Source organism: Aotus nancymaae, unplaced genomic scaffold (genome assembly GCF_030222135.1).
Source record: "Aotus nancymaae isolate 86718 unplaced genomic scaffold, 86718_ANA_hifiasm-v0.15.2.pri h1tg000077l, whole genome shotgun sequence".
In the NCBI taxonomy this organism is placed as follows: Eukaryota; Metazoa; Chordata; class Mammalia; order Primates; family Aotidae; genus Aotus; species Aotus nancymaae.
The window spans coordinates 20,487,631-20,515,438 of NW_026988492.1; the positions used below are offsets into that span (position 1 = coordinate 20,487,631).

General features: G+C 47.5%; 1 protein-coding gene across 10 annotated transcripts in view; it reads left to right on the top strand.

Annotated features, from left to right (window-relative positions):
- FRMD4A (FERM domain containing 4A) overlaps positions 1–27,808 on the top strand; it is a 679,421-nt gene that overhangs the window by 585,146 nt on the left and 66,467 nt on the right. For all 10 annotated transcript variants that reach the window (XM_064368421.1, XM_064368419.1, XM_064368420.1 and 7 more), the window contains 3 exons: positions 2,886–2,951; positions 3,210–3,267; positions 5,574–5,660. In XM_064368421.1, the coding sequence (XP_064224491.1) occupies positions 2,886–2,951; positions 3,210–3,267; positions 5,574–5,660 (211 nt within the window). The remainder of the gene's footprint in view (positions 1–2,885; positions 2,952–3,209; positions 3,268–5,573; positions 5,661–27,808) is intronic.

Genomic DNA, 27,808 nt, shown 5'->3' on the forward strand with positions numbered 1-27,808 from the left:
CCCTCCCTCCACGGTTGCCCAGAGTCTCAAAGTCCCCTGATCATTCCTGAACTAAGGAGGCATCCTCACCATTCTTCGGGGACTCTCCTGCCCCTGCTAGAGTTCACACATTTAATGGGCAACCTGCAGGCTGCTGCCTGGTGAGCAAGGCAGTGGGTCTTAGCATCCCTGCCAAGCCTCTGCGGTGACCATCCAGGTGGCTTTCGCCAGTTTCTCCTCTGCAAAATGGGATGACACACACCAACCTACTTCAGACGGTAATTAAGAGAGGAAATATACAGTCACATCACACCATCGGAAAGCAGTGAAAGTAGCATACTAATGCTGAGTCATGGTGCAAGGAACCTTTCTGCTCATTTTCCCACACGTTTGACAAGTATGGACTTTTCACACCATGCGATTTTCCTGTTGAGGAGAAAGTTAAAAACTGAGGCAGAAAGTTAGAATGATGGGCCCAGGAGAACAGAACAAGATGGGATCAGGACCCTGACCTGGATTCCCCCCGGCAGGCCTAGTTTGTAAATGCTGGGCCACCTGACCACCCCTACCGCCTCAGTAAGCTATGCAGGGACATCTTTTTATATCGTGAAACCACTGAACACAGCAGGCTAGCAGCTGATCCGAGACAGGGAACCATGTCTCTGTCCCCCTATTTCTCCTTCTATCACCCATGCATTTTACCAAGCCGTACCCACTTCTCTTCAGAGAGATCATTTGACTTAGCAACACAACCCAGCCAGCGACCTGGGCACAGGCAGCTTTGCTCATTTGCCTTTTTCCTCCATATAACCCTGCGTCCTCCAGACAGTGCTGACTCTGCGTCCTGGATTTCTGCTAGCTATCCCCTTGAGTCTCTGCTCCAAATCTAGGGTATGGGGAAATTGTCTGCAAAGCTCAGAGCACATCAGCCCTCTGTGAAGTTTCAGAGCAGAGGTGGGGACAAGCTGGGAGCAGAATAGGTTCTCGGTCAGGGTTGAGCCTGCTATCCCAGGATGAGCCCACCGTGTGGCGAAGTGAGCAGGAAAAGCTGAGGATGGAGAAGCCCACTATTGTGGTCTCAGAGAGCAGGTGTTCCAGGGCGAACTGGGGGTGGCAAAGATTTCTGCAGCTGTCAGCCACCCGGAATCCTGTGGTCAGAACATGTCCTTGTTAAACAGCGGCGCAGCTTTCTGACAGTGATTTTGACTTTCTTTCACGGGTGTTTCTCCTGAGCTTTCTGTGTGTTTGCGGCTACAATGCCATGATGACTTGAACCTCCTCACCTCACCCCAGGGACCCTCTCTCCCTAGAGCTGCAAAGGAAAAAGGCCCCTATCTACACTGACTTGCTTGACCCTGGACCTAGGAGGCAACCTCACAAAACCCCAGATCACATGGTAGGGAGCACTCCGAGGCAGCTGTCGATTGAGGGAGTGGGATGGAAGGGACTGGAATCACCGAACCTCCTGACACAGTGCTGCAGATTTAGTGAGGCTGGCTCTGCACTTGGGGGACACGCTCTTTAGGAATCGTCTATCAGGAGATGACTTTGTCACACTTAACATAGAACTTCCTCAGCACGTGGGAGCTTCTCAAAAAAAAAAACAAACAAACAAAAACAAAAACAAAAAACACCTCCAGCTTTCGGAAGGGGAGGGAGTTCGTGTCTAAGTCTGGTAGCCGGTTTGCTGTTGTTCCCCAAAGCGTTCCTGTGTGGCTTTCGTTGCCCCATGGTTTATATTAACCAGGCCCAAATTCCAGAACATTCCATCCTCCTGGAAAGCCTTCCATCCCTGACTTCTCATTCAGAGCAGGTAGGCTGTGGGTTAAGGTCAATGCCTGCTGTCTCCCCATAAGGCCCTGTGTGCACAGGACTAGGGAGATGAGGATAAGAAGGACCCCAGGGAGTTCAGTCTGGGTATCCACGCATGGTCAACGCTGTCTGCTTCCTCTTCTTAGGGTACCATTGCTTCCAAAGAGCTGATCCCAAAACCTGGGTGCCAGTCTTTTTGTTCTTTTGTTTTTTATTTTGAGCCAGGGTCTCACTCTGTTGCCCAGGCTGGAGTGCAGTGGCACAATCCTAGCTCTCTGCAGCCTCGACCTCCTGGGCTCAAGCGATCCTCCCATCTCAGCCTCCCAAGTGGCTGGGACACAGGCACACCCCACCATGCCTGGCTAATTTTTGTATTTTTAGATAGAGACAAGGTCTCACTGTGTGGCCCAGGCTGGTCTTAAACTCCTTCTCCTGGGCTCAAGCGATCCACCCACCTCAGCCTCCCTAGTCACTGGAATTACAGTCATGAGCCACTGCACCCAGCTTGGGCTCCAGTCTTATATTTCTTGATTAGAAATCCAAGATAAGTCAACCACGGTGTCTCACACCTGTAATCCCAGCACTTTGGGAGGCCAAAGTGGGCAGATCGCTTGAGGTCAGGAGTTTGAGACCAGCCTGGCCAACATGATGAAACCCTGTCTGTACTGAAAATACAAAAATTAACCAGGTGTGGTGGCATACACCTGTAGTCTCAGCTACTTGGGAGGTTGAGGCACAAGAATCACTTGAACCCAGGAGGTGGAGGTTGCAGTCAACCAAGATTGCACCATTGACTGCACTCCAGCCTGGGCGACAGAATGAGACTCCGTCTCAAAAAAAAAAAAAAGAAATCCAAGATAAAGAGAATACAAGTCCTTTGAGGGGAAAACAGACCATTTTTCAAGTCAATCTACATCCAAATAGGTCGCACTCAGACTGAGCTTGAAAATGCCATTCCAGGACAAATCATTTTTCCAGCAGCTGTTGGTGCTTGGAGCTTCTTATGAGATGGGGCTGAGAAATACCTCGCCAGCAGGATGCTTGGCTGTTGACCTAGGGACTCCGCTAACAGCATTCTTTTCTTCTAATTGCAGTGAAGACAGAGTCATTGAGCACTACAAGAAACTGAATGGTCAGACACGAGGTCAAGCGATCGTGAAGTAAGTGACCCTTCTGGCTCGCATGGGGATAGTGTTTGTATGTGTTAATATATCATACATCAGGATTGTTTAGTTCCTCTCCAAAGACCTATCTGGGAGTGGTGGAGGGGCGGGTGTGCTTCAATTTAGTTTTCAAGTAAATAATGACTCCGAGAACTTGATCACACACACATACACAAATACGTACATGATACCAGATCTGCTGAGTAACTAGCCTTGTGTGCATTTCGTGTGTGTTTCTTCGTGTTGTCTTTCCAGCTACATGAGCATCGTGGAATCTCTCCCAACCTACGGGGTTCACTATTATGCAGTGAAGGTGAGTAAACTCATTTGGTGAAGGTTGCCAAACCTCCCCTAAACAAATGAATCAAAACTGCTCATTATTTTTTTCTTTTACTTTTTTTTTTTTTTTTTTTTTTTTTGAGATAGAGTCTCACTCTGTCTCTCAGGCTGGAGTTCAGTGACACAATCTCGGCTCACTGCAACCTCTGTTTCCCAGGTTCAAGTGATTCTCCTACCTCAGCCTCCTGAGTAGCTGGGATTACAGGCACCTGCCACCACACCCAGCTAATTTTTGTATTTTTAGTTGAGACGAGGTTTTGCTGTGTTGGCCAAGCTGATCTTAAACTCCTGACCTCAGGTGATCCTCCTGCCTCAACCTCCCAAAATGCTGGGATTATAGGCGTGAGGCACCGTGTCTAGCCCCCATTATTATTTTTTCTTTATAACTCCTGGTGGAAATGGAGATCAGGGGGACCTTGGTCAGGAAGATAGCATGCTGTGGGGGAGACAATTTGAGATACAGGAAACTTCATCCCGTCTTTCAACTTGCTTCAACCTGTGGTCCATTTCTTTGTCAGCCCTAGAACTTAACAGAAAGGCTGCCTCTGATATACATGCTTTCTGCCTTCCAAGAAAACTTAAAAACTGTGCTCTTTATTTCAGTTTGGTAAAGATCAGAGCAGGGCTTGTCATTTTCAAAGTGCCAAGTTGAGTATGGGTGTTTGGCGATTAGCATCTCAAAGCATAAGCAATGGTTCTGCTACTTACTAGGAAAAGAGCACGAACCCAGGAAGCCTGGCACAGCTGCATCAAGCTCCCTGTCTGGTGGCCTTGTGATCTCATGGATGCCCTGTTTTATGCTGTGATGACAGCACTTACATGGTCAATCCACTGTTGCAGTGGCATTGGGTTTCCTCGTTCTGTTCTCTGAAACCCTTGCAGGGCACACAGCTACTTCCCAGAGGCGGGGGGGTTAGGACGAGGATTTTATAGTACCTTTCAAGTTTGTTTGTTTTTTTTTTTAACAAATCATACACACTGAAGCTTTAAAAGAATTTCAAAATGTATCTCTTTTGCCTTTTATCTTTTTGCTCATCTTGAAACAACTCGTGCCCCACAAATATTCTGAAACCATTATGCCAGTTTCGAGTTTTCCAGACACCCACGATGGGGGTGTATTAAGTTATTTAGAAACTTGGCAATTAGGGCATATCTAGGGAAAAGCTGCTTGATGTTCTCACTATAAAATCCTAGCTTCCGGGAGCTCTAATTAACTCAGAATCATCCTATTTGCATATAGAATTGCAACTTACACTCAGGTGACAAGAGTTCTCTGTTAAAAGAATAAACAAGGGGGCCAGCCGCAGTGGCTCACGCCTGTAATCCCAGCACTTTGGGAGGCCAAGGTAGGCGAACCAGCTGAGGTTAGGAGTTTGCAACCAGCCTGGACCACATGGTGAAAACCCCATCTCTACTAAAAATACAAAAATTAGTCAGACATGGTGGCACATGCCGTAATCCTGGCTACTCAGGAGGCTGAGGTGGGCGAGTTGCTTCAACCTGGGAGGTGGAGGTTGCAGTGAGCCAAGACCATGACATTGCACTCCAGCCTGGGTGACAGAGCAAGACTCTATCTCAAAATAAAAAAAAAAAAAAGGAATAAACAGGGACTTGGTGTTTCTAATTCAGTCCTGAGACTGTTTCAGCTTCTGTTTTGCTACCTGTTCAACAGCATGAATCCTAAACCCTGCCTGGACCCAGCTGTCATCTTGGGTGAGCAGGACCTCGGGGTGGCTCTTTCTGGCCCCTGCTCCCCGGGGCTAGGGAAGGTTCTGGGTAAAGCTGGGCCAACTCTTTGCTGTGATTTGTTGTTAAAATGAGAGGAGTCACTTCCCATAGTCTCCATGGCTCCTGTGGCTCTGACCTTCCATGACAGTTTCTCTGCCCAGAGGGTCCTTTTATTAGGTGTGACATCTCACATCTCACACATTTTCCTTCGTCCCAGCGTGGAATGCCTAAAGTCTTAGAAGTTAAAAAAAAAGAGGGAGAGGGAGAGAGAGAAAGCAGAACATTCACTCGTTATTTCTAAAGGGAAAGGACTTCTGCTGATTAGGAGCGGAGCCAGGCCCCAGCCCCCGGCACTCCCCGTGTCCCCTCTTTACATAACAGAGCATCCTTCAATGAGGGGCACATCTGTTAAGGAATGAAGTGGACAGGTGGGCTCCATCCATTCCAAAGAAATGGCACTTTCCCTCCTCTGCACCCGAGCCAGGAAATCTCCACTTGGCGCGTTTACTTCCTCCAGCCCCATAATTACATGCACTTTTTTTGATGTCCTAGGACAAGCAGGGCATACCATGGTGGCTGGGCCTGAGCTACAAAGGGATCTTCCAGTATGACTACCATGATAAAGTGAAGCCAAGGAAGGTAAGCGTGGTCTCCTGCGTGGGTGTAACGCCTCTCAGATCCAGAGAGGACCAGGTGTAGGAGTGACTTTAAAAATCCTTACAGGCAGCCTAAAGGCTCCCAATCCCCTGCTGATTTAAGTGTATACAAATTGCTCCACACTAATCCCTTCTGAGTTCCCTGGGTAAATATTTTTTCATTTTCTACTCGCTGTCTCTAAGGAAACCTAAGCAGTTATAATTACTTAAGGTGAGATGGCTGGCTCGGTTCTCTCCAGAGCAGATGGGCAAAGAGACTTTTGAGAGACTGTCGTGTTCCTTAATTTCCAGTGGGGCTATATTCTTTGGAAAAATGATGTCAAATTTCTCTTGAATCCTGAAGTCATCTGAGTTCTCCCAAAGGTTTTTGGGACAGGATCAAGGGAGGTGGGAGAGCTGAAAGAAGAGATTGCAGGTCAAAAAGAAATGAAAGGCTGTGCACAGTAGCTCACGCCTGTAATCCCAACACTTTGGGAGCCGGCAGCAGGCGGATCACTTAAGGCCAGGAGTTCAATACCAGCCTGGCCAACATGGTGAGACCCATCTCTACTAAATACAAAAATTAGCCAGGCAAGGTTGTGCATGCCTGTAATCCCAGCTACTTGGGACGCTGAAGCATGAGAATCGCTTGAGCCCGGGAGGCAGAGGTTGCTGTGAGCCAAGATTGCGCCGCTGCACTCCAGCCTGGGTGACAGAATGAGACTCTGTCTCAAAACAAAAAACAAAAAAAGCTAAAAAATAAGAGAGAGGGGTTCCTGGAAATCCAGCACATATTTTCTGGCTCAGTAAAGGTGATCAGAAAATAAAATTATTTGCCAAAGAGGGAGAGAAACAGAGAACGGTTTGCAAAGTCCTTGTAAACCCAAAATGGAATGTTTGAAGGGGACGGAGCGTTTGAATTTTCTCTGTTTTCGTTTACACACATTTTCCAGGCCAGAACAAATTGAAAAATTATAGTGGAAACAATCTTAGAGGCGAGTGCTGTCATTCAGATTCCCTGGCAGAGAATAACAGAGAGATGGTATGCAGTTCAAACCCTGAAATACATATTAAAGACCTATCAAAACCACACTTGCTTTAGCAGAGAGAAGGCAATATTGGGCCATTATGTCACTCCAGATTGCTTTCCAAGCTGTTTTATCCACAAATAGGATTGAAACCCACACTACACATCTGAGTGGATTGTAGGCTCTCCAGTTAACATCTGTCCTTAGCTAACTTCTTTATTAAATCGACAGAAGAAAAAAACCTTCCCATGTTGGGGAGGATTTTCACTTCATTGATCAGCAAGGCGGTTAAGTTCTAAGAAAAGATCCTGAGCAAACGATGGGGGAATTATTCACTGGGAACAATTCAGGAAGAACCTGGCTCTTTGTGGTGTGGAGGGGGTGTTGTTTTGAGGCTATCTCCAAAGCCTTTTCTTATCCTTTTATGTGCAACAAGAAATTAGTTGGACCGTCTGTGCTTATTTTTTCTGGCTTTGTTTTCCTCGATTGCGGGATTCCTCTTCCTCCCTGTATTTTTCTTCCTGCTTCCCCTGTGCCTTTTCCCCACGTGGTCTTTTTAGAATTTTCTGTGCCTTTTCTTCCCTCCTTCTCTCTTCCCTCCTTCTTTTTACAATGACCCTTCTTTTTTTTTTAGACAGAGTCTTGCTCTGTCTCCCAGGCTGGAGTGCAGGGGCATGATCTTGGCTCACTGCAAGCTTTGCTTCCTGGGTTCAAGTGATTCTCATGCCTCAGCTTCCCCAGTAGCTGGATTACAGGTGCCCGCCACCACGCCTGACTAATTTTTGTATTTTTAGTAGAGATGGGGTTTCATCATGTTGGCCAGGCCTGTCTCAAACTCCTGACCTCAAGTGACCCACCCACCTCAGCCTCCCAAAGTGCTGAGATTACAGGTGTGAGCCACCGCGCCTGACCTGACCCTTCTCTTTTTTAACCTGACTGTTATTGCTACCTGCAAAATCCAAGAATACTCCCTAAAGCCTTTAACAAAATTCAGGCTGCAATACACTGAGCTCTCTCTTGCCCGCAGTGGTGGCAGACCAAGACCGTCATGGATAGTTGAGATCTATAGCAGAGATAATTAAAATCCAGCAGTTAAAATCACTTCTCCCTCTAAGCTTTTTAGGAGACATGCTAACAAGTATCCACATTTGTTGGGTTCAATTTAGTAATATGTCGAATGTTAAGCTTTTTAGGAGACATGCTAACAAGTATCCACATTTGTTGGGTTCAATTTAGTAATATGTCGAATGTTTAAGCTTTATTTCTCTAATTGAGGCTCTAATGAAGATTGAAGAGGTGATGAGCTAGCAGTTGACCTGTGTGAAACGCAGGAGAGGATGCATAGCTAGGGCTCAATCAATTTTAACTATTATTATTATTCATTTTTTTTTGAGACAGAGTCTTGCTGTGTTGCCAGGCTGGACTGCAGTGGCACAATCTCGGCTCACTGCAACCTCTACCTCCCGGGTGCAAGCAATTTTCCTGCCTCAGTCTCCTGAGTAGCTGGGATTACAGGCACGCACCACCACATCTGGCTAATTTTTATATTTTTAGCAGAGATGGGGTTTCACCATGTTGGCCAGGATGGTCTCCTTCTCCCGACCTCATGATCCGCCCACATTGGCCTCCCAAAGTGTTGGGATTACAGGCGTGAGCCACCATGCTTGGCCAATTATAACTATTATAAGATGCTAAAACAGGCTTTACGATAAGAAAAAGTAAGAAGCCAAAGGCATGAATAATCAGCCATTGAATAAGAGAATTTACAGTAATGAATGGAACTTATCCTGGTCCGTGAATTTAAAATGTTAAAAGGTTAATATCATTTTCCAGGGCACTGGCTCTAACCCAGACTGGGTTGTTATTGAAAATCACTTGGGTTTCTGTGGCCTTTGAAGAAGAAATTAGACTTTTCCAGCCCGTTTCTAATTTAAAGACAGACTACCAAGCTGTCAGAGCCATCATTCACTCAAAAAACAGTCATTGCGGTCGGGCGCGGTGGCTCACACCTGTAATCCCAGCACTTTGGGAGGCCAAGGTAGGTGGATAGGTCACCTGAAGTCAGGAGTTCAAGACCAGCCTGACCAACATGGTGAAACCCTGTCTCTACTAAAAATACAAAATTAGCCAGACATGGTAGTGCATGTCTGTAATCCCAGCTATTCAGGAGGGTAAGGCAGGAGAATCATTTGAACGTAGGAGGCGGAGGTTGCAGTGAGCTGAGATCACGGCACTGCACTCCAGCCTGTGTGACAGAGCCAGACTCCATCTCAAAAAACAAAACAGTTATTGCATACCTATTAGGTGCCAAGCACATCACTGGGCACTGAGATGAGGCATAAATTCTGTCCTCTAAGATATGTGATATTGAGCCAGTGTATGAACGGTGTAATAGGAATCTGTGTGAAGGTCGATGGTGATTCCAGAAGGCAGTTGTCAACTGGGCGTAAGGAGAAGTCCTCACAGAGGAAGCATAGAGGGAGTGGGTCTTCAAGGACGCAAAGAGTTTTGCAGATGGAGGAATGGGTTGGGGAAGCGTGCATGGGAGAGGCTGGTGTGCCTGAAACCACAGTGACAGGGGTAGGGGACACAGCGCCATTCACACTGGAACACTGGGTGAGAAGAGAGGAGCTGGTGAGGAGGCCAGGGCTCGCAGGTCCTGGAGGCTTTTGAAGGCTCTGCGAAGAGAACTTTATAGGGAGTGGAGCTGCATCTATTTGAAGCAGAGGTATAGTGTCAGGTTTCCATTGCTGTAGAAGCACCCTCTCGAAACTGCTTGGAGGATGGATAGGAGAAACCCAGGACAAGACTCAGAAACCAGCACATGATGATGGTGGGGCAGGCCACACCTGGCGGGGCTTGAGGCTGGAGATGGGGAAACAAGACGTTGAGAAGGCGTGTGTTACTGGTCACCCATGGGTGGGAGAGGGAGGCCATGAGAGGAGGAGGGCAATGCAGAATGACTCCCAGGCTTCAGGATCCACCAGAGCATGGATGCTAAGAGAAGGGGAGGCCTGGGAGTGACAGATGAGGGATGAGTGCAGCTTAGGACATGCCACGCTGCAGGCATGGTGGGACATCCAGGTGGCTGTGACTAGTAGGCAGCTGGGCGTTCAGTTGGAGCTCAAGAGTAGCAAGAATTTCCAAAGCATCGCTGAACCAGGGACTGGACAGAGAGAGGAGGTTGGATTGGCAGTTGGCGCACCAGTAGCTGGGAGTGAAGAGCTCATTTCCCAATCATGATGATCACGGTGAGATGCAGAGGCCGCTTCCGTGCATGGGCCCTGAAGCTTACATCATTTGGGGCCCTCCTTAACAAATGAATGTACAATCTGAATATACAATTAAGAACAGGCCTTTATCCAGGCGTGGGGGCTCACACCTATAATCCCAGCGCTTTGGGAGGCTGAGGTGGGTGGATCACCTGAGGTCAGGAGTTCAAGACCATCCTGGACAACATGGTGAAACTCCATCTCTACTAAAAATACAAAAATTAGCTGGGCCTGGTAGGTGGGTGCCTATAATCCCAGCTACTCAGGAGGCTGAATCACTTGAACCTGGGAGGCAGAGGTTGCAGTGAGCTGAGATTGCACACTGCACTCCAGCCCTGGGCAACAGAGTAAGACTCCATCTCCAGGAAAAAAAAAAAAAAAAAAAGAACAGGCCTTTGAAAAGCCCTTGAGGAAAAGCAAAACCTTAGCCTTGTTAGCTTCTAGGGGTACCCACCCGTGCTAAGATGTGAGATGGAACTTAAAGGCAAGGCCATGGACTCAACTGGAGCCACCATGAAGAAGCCTCAGCTACAAGAAGACTAAACAGGGCGCCTGCTTCTTTTTCTTGCATTGCCAACCTCGTCACCATTATAAAAAGGCCATCTTTGTTATGTTTAAGGCACATGTCAGTTACTCAGACTGCGGAAAGCCCACCCTCTGATCCCGGATCTCAGAATCTAAAAGGATGCATACACATGTGAATGAATGCCGATGCAAGTCCACATCTGAAGTGCCCAAAGTCTGTCTTCAGTGCCTCTGGGCCAGTGTACGTCACTAACTCATCTGAAGCTGCTGGGATGTCTAGATGCCACAGCCCCCTGCAGGCCGACTCACCTGTACCCCGACCAAGCCTCTGAGCCCGAGGCTTGGTCATCAGCCCCACAGGGATTCTGATGTGTGCCTGGAGACAAGGGCCACTGCTGTCAGCCCTCTGTGCTTTGAAAACTCAGACGTGGGGAAGGCCAGCCAGGCTCACGGATGTGACCAGCAGCAGTGTCCCTGCACACCAAGGGCAGGGGAGGTCCCACGCACAGGGCTCACGGCTGGGTGAACCATCTGGGAGGGGTGGTGTGCCAGGGGATGCCGCTCCCTCCTGGCTCTGGTGCCTGGCACACCTCTGCCACCTTAAGCCTCCAGGGATGCTCAGGCAAGGGAGTGGCACCCAGCACTGTGCACCTGGAAGCTTCAGCAGCAACAGCTGCGTCTGCAGCCCAGGCAGGTGCTCCCCGCTCGCAGCAGACAGAGGCCCTCCCTGACACTCTGACCCAGTTATGGCAGCTCTGTCACGTAGCACCACCGCCAGAAGAGCCAGTATCCAAGCAGAGGCGGTGGCAGGGGGAGTCTGCTCCCTCTCCTTTCCAGGGCCCAGGTGTCCACTGCCTGCACCACTCCAACAGCATCGGCAACCCGTCGGCACGCCCACGGGGGCTCAGCAGCCGCCTTGAGAATCCACTCAAGTGTTTCCATATGACCCACCCCTCATCCCTCACAAAAAAAACCCAAACAAACAAAAAGGCGCGGAGGAGGAGTAGCTGATGACTGTCTAGAAAGAAGCACAGCAGGAGCCCGCCCCTCACTCTCCAGTTGCAAGCGGTTTGTTTTCCCCTGGCTCTTTGCCTTCCTCCCCACTTCGGAGCTCCTGTTCATACTCAGATGCCATTTGACACTTGGGGACATCCCTTCGAGTTCTTTGCAGCTCTCCTCTCTCCTTTGCCATGGCTACGGTTGGAAGTCTTTCTGCACAGTTGTGAATGTAGCGTCCAGGTACGGTGCTGACAGGACCTTCCCTGTCTGTCTTGGCTCAGCAGTGGTGAGAGAAGTAGAAGAGTCACATTAGCAAAACAAACAAATCTTGCAGCAATTGTTCCTCCCTATTTTATCCTAGTTACCAAATTCCATTTTAGCATGTGCATATGTGTGGGTATAGAAAGAATCACTGCTGGCTGGGCGCAGTGGCTCATGCCTGTAATTCCAGCACTTTGGGAGGCCAAGGCAGGCAGATCACAAGGTCAGGAGATCAAGACCATCCTGGCCAACATGGTGAAACCCCGTCTGTACTAAAAATGCAAAAGTTAGCTGGACGTGGTGGCGGATGACTGTAATCGCAGCATTCAGGAGGCTGAGGCAGGAGAATCACTTGAACCTGGGAGGCAGAGGTTGCAGTGAGCAAAGATCGCGCCACTGACTGCACTCCTGCCTGGTGACAGAGCGAGACTCCATCTCAAAAAGGCAAAAAGAAGCGCTGCTGAAGGGAGAGGCTCTGTATTTCACGAATTAGAATCCTATTGGCCTCAGGAGACAATGAGACAGTGTCAGGGTGGCATTCAGGCACTGGAGGTAAATCCCAGGTTTCATCTTAGTTCGCATTTATGGTCGAGTAAAGAGACCTAGGCCATCAAAAAAGAAAAAACTGCCAGCTGTGTGAAATGACGGTCAATAGCAACATGCCTCAGACTGGGTATCCCATGGGTTTCGGGGAGGTGTTGCTGGTACAGGCAAGTTTTACCTCTTTCTTTCCTGAAAACATTTGAATGAGAATTAAATAGTATCTATTCAAGAGGCATTGTTTATTAAATCTCACAGAATCAGGGTCCCACGGGGGAAAAAATAAGTAAGTCTGGACAAAATCTGTCTCACATCCCGCTGCCTCTTTAGGGGAGGGGTCTTTACATTGCTTAGATTGAAGCCCGAGAAAGCCTCAGCGCTCTAATCTCTGGGACAATCTGCCCTTGTTTGCAGTGTTACTAACTGAGGCATGGGGACACCAGCCGGTCCCGCAGTCCTCAAACCTGCAGACAAACAGCCATCTGATCATCAGAAGCCAATACAGATCAAAACAGAAAAGACTTTCCAAATGGACTCTAAGAGTTAGAATAAAGAGTCTGCCTGCAGGCTGTATCTGAGGCTAGAAGCGTTAGAGAGCAAATATTGCAAAGCACTTGACTCCAGAAAACTCTCCCTTGCAAAGAATATTCAATATCTGTAAATCATCACTAAGAAATGCAGCCCGCTTCCCAGCCCAGATTTAATGAACTCTCTCCCCTGGGAAGGCATAGCAACGTCAGTCCTTGTTACATATTCAGCAGACGGCATTTACTTATTTATTTGATGTGCAATTAGGGGGGCTTTTATGTACACTTAGATGCACAATTAGGAGCACTGTGGGGTCCCCTCTGAGGCATTAGGAGAAGGAACCAGAGTAAATGGCCTGCCCCCGTCCCCAAGCAGCCATGGTGGCTTCCTGTGATTCCTAAGCGCATTTCAGAAGCAAGGGCTTTGGCTCTGGGAGTTGATGCATTACTTTCACTCCCCTGGATTGGTAAAGATTTTTGAACGAAATGAGATGAAGAGACAGGAAGGGAAGATAATATTTACAGGAAATATTCCATTAACTTGGCGCGAATTCGCCCAGCTAAATTATGCAGTGCAGTGGACGTTCTGCCGAGTGCGCCACAGACTTACCTTTCTCTTCTGTCGGCGTCTGCCTGCTGGGCCTCTGACTTGGCCGGCCTGGGTGGGTGCCTCCCTCATTCCTGCATCTGCATTCTGCTTGGAAACCACACCCCATGCACACCTGGGGGAAACACTTCAGTTGATGCACTCAGCATTCTTAGCATTTTGCAGCCCTCCCTTCCTCATTCACAGGCTAGGACCAAAGGGCCTTCTCCACATATCTTATCAGTCCTTCAGTCTTTGAGATTGCAGGGCAGCGCTGAGTGGACCTGGAAGCTTTCCATGCCTGTGGGTGGCAGGTCCTGGCCTTGGGCATCTAGAGAGGCTGGCTGCAAAGCTAAAGACCAGGCCTGCTTTGCGGAAGGGGTGGGGATCTGGGAGTAGAAGGCGGAGGGTACAGGGAGTTCCAGAATCTGCTACTTAAAAATAACTCTCCAAGAAAAAGGAATCCTATTCTAAGAAAATTGAGATCCTCCTGTCAAAGCATCAGTCCTAGACATCTCCCTTCTCAAACCACCAATATCAGATGCGGCTGAATCATCTCCATTTGGAAAAGTTATCCCAAACTCTTAAGACTGGTAATCGGCCATGTGTGGTGGCTCTTTGTGAAGACGGTTAATCTTTCTCTTGGTCACTGGATCTGGGAAGCCGGGTCCCTCGGTTCCCACAGGGTCCTGGGAAGATCATCCTGAGCCTGGTCTGAGTAAGCCAAGCTTCCAAGGGCACCAGTCTGTATCTTGTGTCCTCGTTGAACCCATGCTGGTGTCAGACTGTCACCTTTGAGGAACGTTGACCTGTCTATGAACAGAAAAAAAAGAAAAAAAAAGCATTGCCCTGTTCAGGTGAATAATTCTTAGAGAGCAGCTATCACCAGAGTAATTAATATGGAAACTTACAGGAGGGGAGGACTGTAATTATCCCTTAGAGAGGGGCAGGTCTAAATCTCTCCTAGGTGACATCTTGAAGGGATACACTTCCCTCCCAGGCACCTCCTGGAAGGGGTACACTCAAGCTCCAGGAATCTCCCCAACCTTTCCCTGAGGTCATTCTCCAGGCCTGACATACCCTTGGGGTGACGCATGCCTGCCCCTGTCCCCTGCCATTACTTGCAGGATATCTGGCCCAGCAGTCAAGGCACCTCACATTTCTACACGATTGTGAGTCACTTTCCTGGGCCTCAGTTTTCTCCACAAGTTGGTTGATGCAGATGATCAGGAATCCTGAAGTTGAAGGAATCTTAAAATCAGAAACAAAGAGAAATAAAACAAGGTAAATAAAGCAAGGCCACTTTAAAGCCAGAGGGGAGTAATGAATAAAAGAAAGGATGAAAAGCAACAGTTTTCCAGAAGAAAGTGGTAGAAGAAAATGCCAATTTCTTTTTTTTTGAGACGGAGTTTCTCTCCTGTTGCCCAGGCTGGAGTGCCGTGGCATGATCTGGGTTCACTACAACCTCCGCCTCCTGGGTTCAAGCAATTCTCCTGCCTCAGCCTCCTGAGTAGCTGGGATTACAGGCATGTGCCATCACACTTGGCTAATTTTTTTTTTTTTTTTTTTTTTTTTTTTTGGTAGAGACAGGGTTCCCCTGTGTTGGTCAAGCTAGTCTTGAACTCCTGACTTCAGGTGCTCCGCCTGCCTTGGCCTCCCAAAGTACTGGAATTACAGGTGTGAGCCACCACACCCGGGCAAAAATGCCAGTTTCTGAGTGGGTAACCCCACGTCTGTCTTTGACTTCCACGCAGCCAGTGCTTAAGCTAGATGTGATTAAATAGCCGAAAGCACCTTTTCTACGGCAGCTGGTATGTCTTTGGGGATATGTGCTCTCCTGGGATTTGTCTGCTTCCCACATCATGCCTGGTCTCCTCCACTTGCTGTTCTCCCTGCCTCTGAAGAGGCCACATAAATAGTCACATTGATTGTGTGGACAGTAGGGGTCAAACACAACACTTGGTATTTATGATATGCAAATAAACACCCAGCCAGACGACACAGCAGCCGCCCTGAGACTGGCTGGCTTCTAGATAATTCTACCAAGGCAGGTTCCCACTACTCAGGGAACCCTGTTGACCTTGGATGCAGTTTGAAGAAGCAAATCAAAACCAAATGCTGTCATTGGATCCCAAACCACTGCAGGGGAGCATCCCATAGCCTCGCTCACTCCAAAAGAAGCCATGGACCAGTAGTAATTTACGAACAGATCTAGTTTCTCTGTCTGAAAATCAGAAGACTTTGCTAGTATAAGAACAATGACCACCTGGGACTCAAAAGACACATATCTTTTATCTCCCAGTGTTCCTTTGAATGTATTCTTTCCTTGCCTCTCAATAAAAACACACGTGGTCCCTTGACTTTTCTGATCCCTCCCGGGTATTATGAAGTCACCCAGTCACTTTAAATAGCAAAATAAGCTTTTCTTTTCTTTTTTGAGACAGAGTCTTGCTCTGTCACCCAGGCTGGAGTGCAGTGGCACCATCTCGGCTCACTGAAACCTCTGCCTCCCGGATTCAAGTGATTCTTCAGCCTCAGCCTCCTGAGTAGCTGAGACTGAAGGCACGTGCCACCATGCCTGGCTAATTTTTTATACTTTTAGTAAAGACAGGGTTTCACCATGTTGGCCAGGATGGTCTCCACCTCCTGACCTCATGATCCACCCGCCTTGGCCTCCCAAAGTTCTGAAATTACAGGCATGAGCCACCACACCTAGCTGCAAAATAAGCTTTTATTAAGAATTTAGAGTGTCCAGTTCTTTATGACAATCAAAGCTTCAAACTTGCTGTAAAGTTAAATCTCTCCATTCTCCCATCTGGGCTCCATCCTTGCTTCAGTTTGTCTGATGTCGGGGACAACTATTAAGCTCTCCAGGTAACCCTAATGGACCCTCTCTTACTAGCTCCAAGGAGAACAGTCCATCTTCCACCTTCCCCTGTGGGTAGCTCACAGAACATCTCCCTCTCAAGAACATTTCTAAAAATGCCCTCTCAGTTTCCATACTCCTAAACATTTTATACCGCAATTGTGGGTAAGGGGTTTTTGGGGTCATCTAACAGAAGATTTTTTCAAATGGTGATAAAATGCACACAACATAAAATCTACCATTGTAACCATTTTTCAGCGGCCAGTTCAGTAAGGTATGTTCCCATCATTGTACAACAGATCTTTAGAACACTTGTCATCTTGCAAAGCTGAAACTTTACCCATGAAACAGTCACTCCCCTTTCCTGTCCCCCCAGCTGCTGGGAACCATCATTCTACTTTCTGCTGGATGGAAGTAGAATCAAAGTTGTTTGTCTTTCTGTTGAAGTGGAATCAAAGTTATTTGGCTTTTAGTAACCATAGGGTTTTAATATCCAAACCAAGATACCACTGCAAGTCAAAAGAGGGATTAGTGAATAATTATCCCATTATGTCAAACAAACCAGGATTGTGACTGGCAAACAAAGGCTCATGTTGACCTGGCTAATCAGCATAGGGACTTAGCTAACCAGCATGAACACCTAGCTAACCAGCATGGAGACCTAGCTAACCAGCATGGAGACCTAGCTAACCAGCATGGCGACCTAGCTAACCAGCACGGTGACTTAGCCAACCAGCATGGAGACCTAGCTAACCAGCACGGTGACTTAGCCAACCAGCATGGAGACCTAGCTAACCAGCATAGGGACCTAGCTAACCAGCACGGAGACCTAGCTAACCAGCACGGCGACCTAGCTAACCAGCATGGTGACCTAGCTAACCAGCATGGAGACCTAATTAACCAGCATGGAGACCTAGCTAACCAGCATGGAGACATAGCTAACCAGCATGGTAACCTAGCTAACCGGCATGGAGACCTAGCTAACCAGAATGGAGACCTAGCTAACCAGCATGGAGACCTAGCTAACCAGCATGGAGACATAGCTAACCAGCATGGTGACCTAGCTAACCAGCACAGCGACCTAGCTAACCAGCATAGGGACCTAGCTAACCAGCATGGACACCTAGCTAACCAGCATGGCAACCTAGCTAACCAGCATGGAGACCTAGCTAACCAGCACGGCGACCTAGCTAACCAGCATGGAGACCTAGCTAACCAGCACGGCGACCTAGCTAACCAGCATGGAGACCTAGCTAACCAGCACGGCGACCTAGCTAACCAGCATGGAGACATAGCTAAGCAGCATGGAGACCTAATTAACCAGTATGGTGACCTAGCTAACCAGCATGGAGACCTAGCTAACCAGCACGGTGACCTAGCTAACCAGCACAGAGACCTAGCTAACCAGCACGGTGACCTGGCTAACCAGCATGGTGACCTGGCTAACCAGCATGGTGACCTAGCTAACCAGCATGGAGACCTGGCTAACCAGCATGGTGACCTAGCTAACCAGCATGGAGACCTAGCTAACCAGCATGGAGACCTGGCTAACCAGCATGGTGACCTGGCTAACCAGCATGGAGACCTGGCTAACCAGCATGGAGACCTAGCTAACCAGCATGGTGACCTAGCTAACCAGCTCTTGGCCCCTTGCTTTCCACCTCTCCTATCGAATGTTCTGCGCACGGCCCTCTTGAGTGATACTGCTTATCATAAAGTGTCAGCCAGGACTTCCAGTTTACTATCTTATGACTCTAGTTGGCAGTGGTGAAGTTACCCACAGATAGCAGAATTCATGACAAACTGCTGTGTAGGTGAGAATCAAACCAGTGATTGGAGAGACTTCAAAGAGCTCCAGTGAGGCCAGGCCCAGTTACTCATGCCTGTAATCTCAACACTTTGGGAGATTGAGGCAGGAGGATTGCTTGAGGCCAGGAGTCCAAGACCAGCCAGGACAACATAGAGAGACCCTTGACTCTACAAAAAAAATTTGTTTAATTACCTGGGTGTGGTGGCACATGCTTGTAGTCCCAGCTACTTGGGAGGCTGAGGTGGGAGGATTGTTTGAGCCCAGGAGTTCAAGGCTGCAGTGAGCTATGATCACATCACTGAACTCCAGCCTGGGCAACGGAGCAAGACCCTGAGTCATTGTGATCTGTGATTAATCCAGACTAGGATTCAGTAGGCAAAGGAGTAGAAGGCCACGAGGGGAACACCTCGTCACTGTCCATTTCTCCCCATCCCCCAAAGCCCAAGGCACCCACTCATCTACTCTCTCTCTCTATGGATTTGCCTGTTCTGGAAATGAAACCATATGACATATGGCCATTCATTGTCTGGCTTCTTTGACTTAGCAAATATTTGCAAGGTTCATCCCTGTTGCAATGCACATTAGTACCACATTCCTTTTTTAGGGCTGCATAATATTCTATTGTCCTTTGATGTTTATTTCAGCATTTTCTACAGCAAACAGACACACACAAATGATGCCCCAGACTTCTGTATCTGCACCCATTCTTTCCCCTCACACAGCTGCCCAGCTTTGCCCCTGGTTTCTGTCTGATACTGACTTGACGTCATTTCACCAAGGCCTTCCCTGGCCACCTTGTTAACAATGGCAAACCCTGTCCTATCCTTCCCTGCTTCATATTTGTGCTTGAAACCTGTTATCCTCTAACTTACTGTATGTACCATGTAGTTTTCTGATTCGTTTCTTATGTATTTGCTCACCTCTCCCTTAATAAGAATGTACCAGGCAGTTTTATTCACTGCTATATTCTCGGTGCCTGCCACAGTGCCAGACCCATGGTAGATACTGAGCAAAGTAGTTGTTGAACGGATAAAAGTCGTCGGAGCGGAATATCTAATTACTTGCTGTGACCCACTGCTAATGTCGAAGACTCTTCTGTATGTCTGTGGATAGTGACCTCATAGATTGATGCCTTAAGAACATAACTGGGGCCAGGCGCAGTGGCTCACACCTGTAATCTGAGCACTTTGGGAGGGTGAGGTGGGTGGATCACCTGAGGTCAGGAGTTCGAGACCAGTCTGGCCAACATAATGAAACCCTGTCTCTACTAAAAATATAAAAATCAGTCAGGCATGGTGGCAGGAGCCTGTAGTCTGAGCTACTTGGGAGGCTGAGGCAAGGGAATCATTTAAACCCAGGAGGCAGAGGTTGCAATGAGCCAAGATTGCCTCACTGCACTGCAGCCTGAGCAACAGAGCAAGACTTTGTCTCAAAAAAAAAAAAAAAAAAAAAAAAGAATATAATTCATCTAAAGAAAAGTTGCAGAGAACTCCATATAGCAAACAAGACAGTTGGGAGGAGAACGGAGGGGAGGGAAACTAGCTTTTTACAGCTTAGGTTTGCTGATGAAAAAATGAAAAGCATAAAAAATTGCTCCCATCTGTGCTCTTCTTTGATTTTATTTTTTGTCTGTTGCACCAAAAGAGCACAGAGTAGTGAGGACATCATGAGTGAATTGCTGGAGTAGTGCAGACCTTGAATAATTCTGGTTAATCTAGACTCCTTTTCTTTCTTCTAAGGATGTGTTCAGTTGGGAAACCCTGCTTGTCAACTTCTAGTAACCTCTTTGTCTTGGCCAGTCTTAACAACTTGTTTCTGCTGAACCAGCCAAAACTTAGGAAGCTGTGTAAGGCTTTTTTTCACCTTCTCCTTCTTAATGAGTTTGATTCAGAGGGGAAGCCCAGGCTGAATTGACCTTCCGGAAAATGTAAACCTGTTTAACACCAAACCGTAGCACAGCCGGCACTCTGCCCAACTCTGCCCAGCCCTGCCTGCCAGCCTGGGGCTCTGATCGGCACCTGCAGGTGGGGCTACTACCTGCCTTGGGTCATTCTCGACAGCTCAGACAGACAGAGGCAATTTCTAGGCAACGTGATTTGCAAAGATCTGACCTCTAGGTTGGGAGTAGGATTCCAGTTTGAGACCATGAGCTGCTGGGATCATAGACTTCCCCAGTTCACCTTGGAATAGTAGAGTTTGTTTCCAACAGAACTCCCAGAAAGAAGGGCTGTGGCTCTTACTGTCCTCACTCCTTGAGCTGACCCTAACTGCCACTTGCCTATTACTGCATCGCTTGCAATTTAGAAATGTATTTTTTTACTTTTTATTTTTTTTGAGACAGAGTCTCACTCTGTTGCCCAGGCTGGAGTACAGTGGCATGATCTTGGCTCACTGCAACCTCTGCCTCCCAGGTTCAAGCAATTCTCCTGCCCCAGCCTCCTGAGTAGCTGGGATTACAGGTATGCGCCACCATCCCCAGCTAATTTTTGTAGATTTTGTAGAGACAGGGTTTTGCCATGTTGGTCAGGCTGGTCTCAAACTCCTGACCTTGTGATCTGCCCACATCAGCCTCCTAAAGTGCTGGGATTGAGCCACCACGCCCGGCTAGAAATGTATTTTTAATAAGATATCTGGATTCAGCCACTGGAGGTTCCTCACATGATAGAAATAGCATGGAGTTGAGCAGACAGAGGAGGGTTCAAGTATCACCTCCCACCATGTGTCATCTGTGTGACCTTGAGAAAGTGGCTTAACCTTTCTGAACTTCAGTTGCCATAATACCTACCTCAAAAAGCTCTTCATCCATCCATTCATTCACTCAACAGACAACTATCGAGGGCCTAATCTGCCCCCAGGTATATGCTAGGTGCCAGGAAAACATATTCAAGGAACTTAAGTCTGGTTGAGGAAGACATGACAGCATGAAAACCATTACGGTACTGAAGATCGTTGCTTTGGCTGAGGTATATGTATGAATATCTGGGAGAACTAGCCCAGACCAGGGCTGGGAATTTTGGGAGGCTTGGAACAGCCCTGGTGAAAAGAAAGTGGTTTAAGGCAGGCTGCGGAGTAGAAGCCTCAGTTTCCTCCTCTGTTTCCGCCCCTCCTCCTCCCCGCAATTCAGTTTCCCCAAGTTGACCTGTGCACTGCGGAAGTCCTCTGGGGGAAAGAACAGAGTTTAAATAGGACCAGGCTTCCAGGAAAGACAGAAAGTCTAGATCTGAAGTCCTCACTTCTCTCTGGAAGGAAACCTCACGGAGCAGATACCAAATTGCTCCCACCAGAGGATCCATAGAGAGAAGTCATGAGAGTCCAGCAGGGCTCCAGCTGCAGAACCGTGGCCCGGCTGCAACCGCCCCCTGCATGCCTTGGGTCAAGCTGAGAGGTCAGGCCCTCCTGGCTGGAGCGGGGCAGGCCACCGCCTCCCGTTGCAGAACAGCTGGCGAGACCGCAAGTGTTCCTTCTCCCAGCAGCAGCCTGACTTGAAAAGCAAACCACAAACCCCTGGCCTGATGCCCACTCACCCGCCTCACTCCCGGGCACCTTCCAACCAGGGGAGTCTGGAGCTCACACATGAAGTTGCAGCAGTAGGCAGTCTGCCTCACCCCGGGTGCCCACCGAAACCGAGGTCTGCCAGACAGCAGTGCTGGGACCTCTCCCCTCCCCAGCAGGAGGGGCCGGCTCTGGAAGCACAAGGAGTTCCAAAGTGCAAACAAGCCGCTGTTAAATCATTATTCCCCAGAGCCAAAGCCCTCGCTGGTTGGCTCGCTTTCGTTTTTCTTTCTTTGCTTCACACAGATATCACTAGGGTAGAGTACTGACATTTTTTTCTTTTTGTTATGCGTGATAGAGCACAGTGTTAGTGAGTGTATGCCTGTATTTCCCTGTGGAACTGGTTGCCAGTCCATTTTCTTCCCTCCCATTACCATCTTCCATACAGTCCGATGACCTCCACAGAGGAGATCAGGATGTCTCTATGATGCCACAGGTCTGGGCAGAGCTGAAGCAGGCATAAGAAAAATGCCAACTGCCAACCTCCCTGCCACCCCTGGAAAAATAGGAAAAAAAAAAAAGTAACAACAACAGGTTTCTCCCTAAAGGCGGTCCTCCAAAGTAGTCAAAACCTCATTTAAAAATAAAAAAAATAGCCGGGCATGGTGGCTCATACCTGTAATCCCAGCACTTTGGGAGACTGAGGCAGGCAGATCACTTTAGGTCAGGAGTTCAAGACCACCCTGGCCAACATGGCGAAACCCCGTCTCTACTAAAAAAAAACAAAAATTAGCCACACATGGTGGCACTGTCAGTAATCCCAGCTACTCGGGAGGCTGAGGCAGCAGAATCGCTTAAACCCGGGAGGTACAGGTTGCTCTGAACCAAGATTGTGCCAGTGCACTCTAGCCTGGGCAGCAGAGTGAGACTCCATCTCAAAAATAAAAAATTTGAAAATTAAAAAAGTTTTAAAAATTAAAAAATTTTAGAAAGTAACTTTATGGCAATCTGGAAAGAAATGTCTGGGCCAAAGCAGGGAAAAGGGCCTATCATCATTTTCTCCCGAGATGTACCAAGTACTTCTCAGACTGATTAATTCCCCTTTGAAGCATCCCGCTGAGGTCCCTCATAGAGGTATAATTAGCCTTGGCTTTTTTTTTTTTTTTTTTCCCCCAAGGAAAGACTGGAACACAGAGAGGTTAAGCCACATATCACTGGGTCACAGTGCTAATTGCTAGAAAAACCAGGCTGGGCGCAGTGGCTCATGCCTGGAATCCCAGCACTTTGGGAGGCTGAGGCAGGCAGATCACAACGTCAGGAGATCAAGACCATCCTGGCCAACATGGTAAATCCCTGTCTCTACAAAAAAGAATTAGCTGGGTGTGGTGGTGCGTGACTGTAGTCCCAGCTACCTGGGAGGCTGAGGTGGGGAATCGCTTGAACCTGGGAGGCGGAGGTTGCAGTGAGCTAAGATCATGCCACTGCACTCCAGCCTGCGTCTCAAAAAATAAAAAAATTAAAAAAGAAGAAGAAATTAAAAAAAGAAAAACCAAAGCTAGACCCAGATATTCCAAATCACTGGACAACTTCAGCCATTCAGCCCGCTGACCCCAGCCAGTCCCTCGGGGCACTCTGAGGAGGGAAGGAATGACATGGGGGTTGGGGGCAGAGGATGGGAAAAGAAAAACAATTCCAGCTTCTCTTGAAAGTATTTACATTCACCAAAGCTTCATGGTAAAGTCTTTCTGCAAGAAAAGCCAAAATATACACAAGAAAATAATACAGAGAGAGGCCTTTAGGGAGAAAAATGAAAGGAAATCCAGTCCAATGGGGAAAAACAAAATGGCCTGCGTCTCAATGGGCTTGTTAAATACTTGTTAACCTCTTTCTGTCTTTTCCCCTAGTAATGACTCTTATGCCAAAGGAAGCTAAGAGGTTTTTGATGGGTTAGAAAGAGCCCATCCATTAAGGGGTCAAGGCCTGGTGCTCTGGGTATCTGTCACTGAATGAATCAAATCCATTTAGATCTCCCGTTCTCTGACAATGAGGAAGACGCGACTGGCCGGAAGAACATCTTGATTCCATTAGGCTGGCTGCAGAGAAAAATTAGCCATTGTCTCCTGGGCTGGGTATGTGGATGCTAGGGAGCCCTTTTGCAGTGCAAGTGATGGAGGACAGCCTCTGACCCATTTAGGAAGCTGATGATCTGCCGTCACTGTTTGGGTATTTGGGAGGGCCTAATGTGTTCCCTTTATAGCCCACTCTGTTCTGTATAAGACTGAGTCATCTTACAATAGGATACTTTCTTCGCAGGGTGAATGTTTTGAGATTAGAAGTCGTAACAAGAAAATGGTCAAAACTGACTCTGGTTAAGATTGCAGTGGACAGAAGAATCGGCCAATAGGATTAGGAATAAACAACCCCAAAGAGAATATAGCAAACTCCAGCACAAATGAATGAATGGGAACCCTGGGTCCAGCTTATGCTTGCACTGTAAACAATCCAACTTTACAGAAAACTCAGAAATGAGTTTCTGTAATGCTCAAGGCACCATATGAGTTGTCTTTCAAAAAAAAAAATTACACAAACCTGTACCTTGTGCTGATATGTGTTGAAAGTATTCATAACTTTTGTTTTACTTTAAGAATAATGTTGGCATGTAATCATAAGTATTTCCTTTATAATCATAGCATTTTTTGGATGGAGGGATGGAATCTCACTCTTTCACCCAGGCTGGAGTGCAGTGGCACGTCTCAGCTCACTGCAACCTCCACCTCCCTGATTCAAGCGATTCTCCTGCCTCAGCCTCCCGAGTAGCTGGGATTACAGGTGCATGCCACCATGCCTGGCTCATTTTCTTATTTTTAGTAGAGACAGGGTTTCACTATGTCAGTCAGAATGGTCTCGAACTCCTGATCTCAGATGATCCACTGGAGTCAGCCTCTAAAAGGGCTGGGGTTACCGGTGTGAGCCCCCACACCAGCCTCATATAATTTCCTGAGCGCTATGTACTAGGCACCATTTTAAGCATTTAATATGTGTTAATTCATTAATACAGCAGGCCTATGAGAAAAGTGCTATTATTTCTATTACCTCAAGGATGAAAAAACTAAGATGCAAATTGAATTTCTGAGACTACACAGCCAGTAAGCAGCAGGCTGTATGACATTGAAAATCCTGCTTTTAATCCATGCTATTCTGTATTGTCTCCTATGGGTAGGAAATGTTTAAATCAAGCTACTTTACTTTTAAGTTCCAAAGAATTGCAGCTTGACATTCTCTGGATTTACAATGCTGACCTTCAACCCATGCACAGAATGCAGAATGCCCACACACCCTCTCATTTTAGAGAGGAGGAAGCGAAGATGGAGAGGGCCTGACAAAGTCAGAGCTAGAACTGAGGGCTCTTGACCTCCCACCCAGGGTTCTTGCTCCTCAAAGTGAAAAACCAAAATAATCAAGAGTAAACAACAGTCATGAATCTCAATTATTTGAGACAAAAGCATGGGATATATCTGAATGAGGCAGCATGGCACTTCTATCGAGTTTTTAAAGCCTGGTACAGAAACCAGAGATGGTTTTAAGCTCCAACATGGATTCCCGTAGCATGAAAACAGGCTACTTTATGCATGTCTTGTCTTCCCAAGTAGATCATAAGCTCCCTACAAACATAAACATGTATTAGGCACCACATGTTTCCTCTTGCCTGTTAGAACAGGCCAGTACAAAGTAGACGACCACTACATGAATGGTTGGAAAGGGAATGGGAATTCAATGTTGCCTAAAACCCAAGGGCCTTGCTTCTGTCTTCTTTTTGTGCAAAGTAAAATATATTGAATCCCTATAGAACTGATAAGAAGAAAAAACTTCTGACGCACGATTTCAGCCCACTAAAAACAAATACCTGGGCCGGATGCAGTAGCTCACGCCTGTAATCCCAGCACTTTGGGAGGCTGAGGTGTGTGGATCACCTGAGATCAGGGATTGAAGACCAGCCTGGCCAACATGATGAAACCCCATCTCTACTAAAACTACCAAAATTAGCTGGCCGTGATGGCAGGCACCTGTAATTCCCGCTACTTGGGAGGCTGAGACAAGAGAATTGCTTGAACCCAGGAGGCAGCAGAGGTTGCAGTGAGCTGAGATTGTGGCACTGCACTCCAGCCTGGGGGATAGAGCGAGACTCTGTCTCTGAAAAAAAAAGTATATATATATGTGTGTGTGTATATACATACATACACACACACACACACACACACACACTTCTGTTGCCCCTATAGAACCCGCTGTGCCCAGTAGCAAAACCTTACTGGGAAACATGGGATCCAGTTCTCTGAAAGCACAGGCTTAGGGCTTTCTGGGGTGCTCTCACATTTTAAATTCCATCCGATTCTGGTTCAGCGACTCCTTTGTTTTGCGCTGCAGCCCTCTACATGTGTAGCAACCCATTTGCATTTGCTGAAAATACAAACCCACCTAGAGATTTGCAAGTGCCGGTCTGCTCTAGAAAGTAAAAAGGGCAGAAGTGAGATAAGGAAGTGAGTTTTTCAGTTGGTATGTTTCCTTCTGAGCTTGGAGATTATTCCTGTCCATGAGTCTAATTCTTCTTACATAGAGACCCAGAACAAGAAGCTGGAACCAACCTTGTTCTCAGTCATTGACAGAGCTTCATGGTGTGTTAGAAAGAGCCCAGGAGCAGAAATCACAAGATGTGGGTGCCAACATCAGTTACTTATTTAACTTCTGCCAATCCCTTAACCTCCGTCTACTGGGGTTACTTTATCTGTGCAAGGAGGAGGTGGACCAGATGGCTGCTGTGATTCTGTGTAATAGACCCCCTGGGTGATGCAGGAAGTTACTCATAGGGAGGTCAGTAAGAAGCTTGGTGACTCAGCCTCAGGGACAACAGGGGAAGACAAGGTTCTCCAAAGTCCTGGTCAAGCATCAGAGGCACCAGACTGAGCTTCCTCTCAAGCGTCTATTTCCGCATCGTCCTGGGAGCTTGCCCACCACACCACATGCAGTCCCAGCTCTCCGTAAGTGCTGGCCAGGGAGGAAGTCCAGTGGAGCCAAGGCCCCTTCCTCTGCCCCAACCTTCAGCCAAACACAGGATGTGGGAATCCAGCAGGCCAGCTAGAATCCAGTAACTGGTCCCTGCTCATTAAGTACTTAGAGTGGACTGTGTTGCATTCAAGGCTCAAAGGCAGTATTTTTTAGCCACTCTCGTTTGCACTCTGTGGATAAATGTTTCCCATCTCCTGTTTTCATACATGAAGACACTGAGGCCCAGAAGAGGGAAGTGGAGTACCTGTGATCGCATTGGGAATCACAGCAAATCTAGGTCAGAAACCAAGAATCGACATCCAGTATCAGCCGGTCCCAACGACAGGGACAGACAGTCTCAAGGAAGCTACTTCCTGGTGGTTTCCTCTAAGTTTTGTTCCATGCAAGCCCAGATCATCCAGGCATCCAGGCTGTTCTTTTTTTTTTTTTTTTTATGTTGAGATGCAGTCTCGCTCTTTTGCCCAGGCTGGAGTACAGTGGAAGATCTCAGCTTACTGCAGTCTCCACCTCCTGGGCTCAAGTGCTTCTCCTGCCTCAGCCTCCCAAGTAGCTGGGATTATAGACACATGCCACCACGCCCAGCCCAGGCTGTTCTTCATCACAACTGTAGTTGTGTTTTAGTCTTTGGATGAAAGCTACGGAGTACTGAAGCATTGCTGTGTAGAAAACTAGAGGAAGCCAGGACTCCAAGAAAAGAGAGAAAGAATACTTGTTATCATTTACCGTAAAAAAGGAAAGCCAGGCCATGGTGCAGGACGAGAAAGATTTGCTCTTTTACTTTCTCCTTAATCATATTGTAGCTCATTTGTAAAACTCATTCCACTTGTAAAGTTAACCATCCATTAATAAGAGTTGTACCCACTAATTGGTGGACTCCTGGGGAAAGCAACATAGTTGGAGGTTAGAGTAATGGACCAGGTGCCCTTGACTTCTATTTCTGGTTCCCTCACTTACTTGCTGTGTGGCCTTAGGCAGTTTTCCTTAATTTCTCCGGACCTCATTTACCCCAAGAAGTAAATTTCCCACTCACTCTTCTTGGGGGATGCCAAAAGATCAAAGGAATGATGTTTGCAGGGCTTTTTAAAGATGCCTAAATGAAGTGCATTAGAAACACCTTGATTTAATAGGTACGAATTAATACCTTCTTTGATTATTGGTACAACCATGTATTTTAGCTTTTTA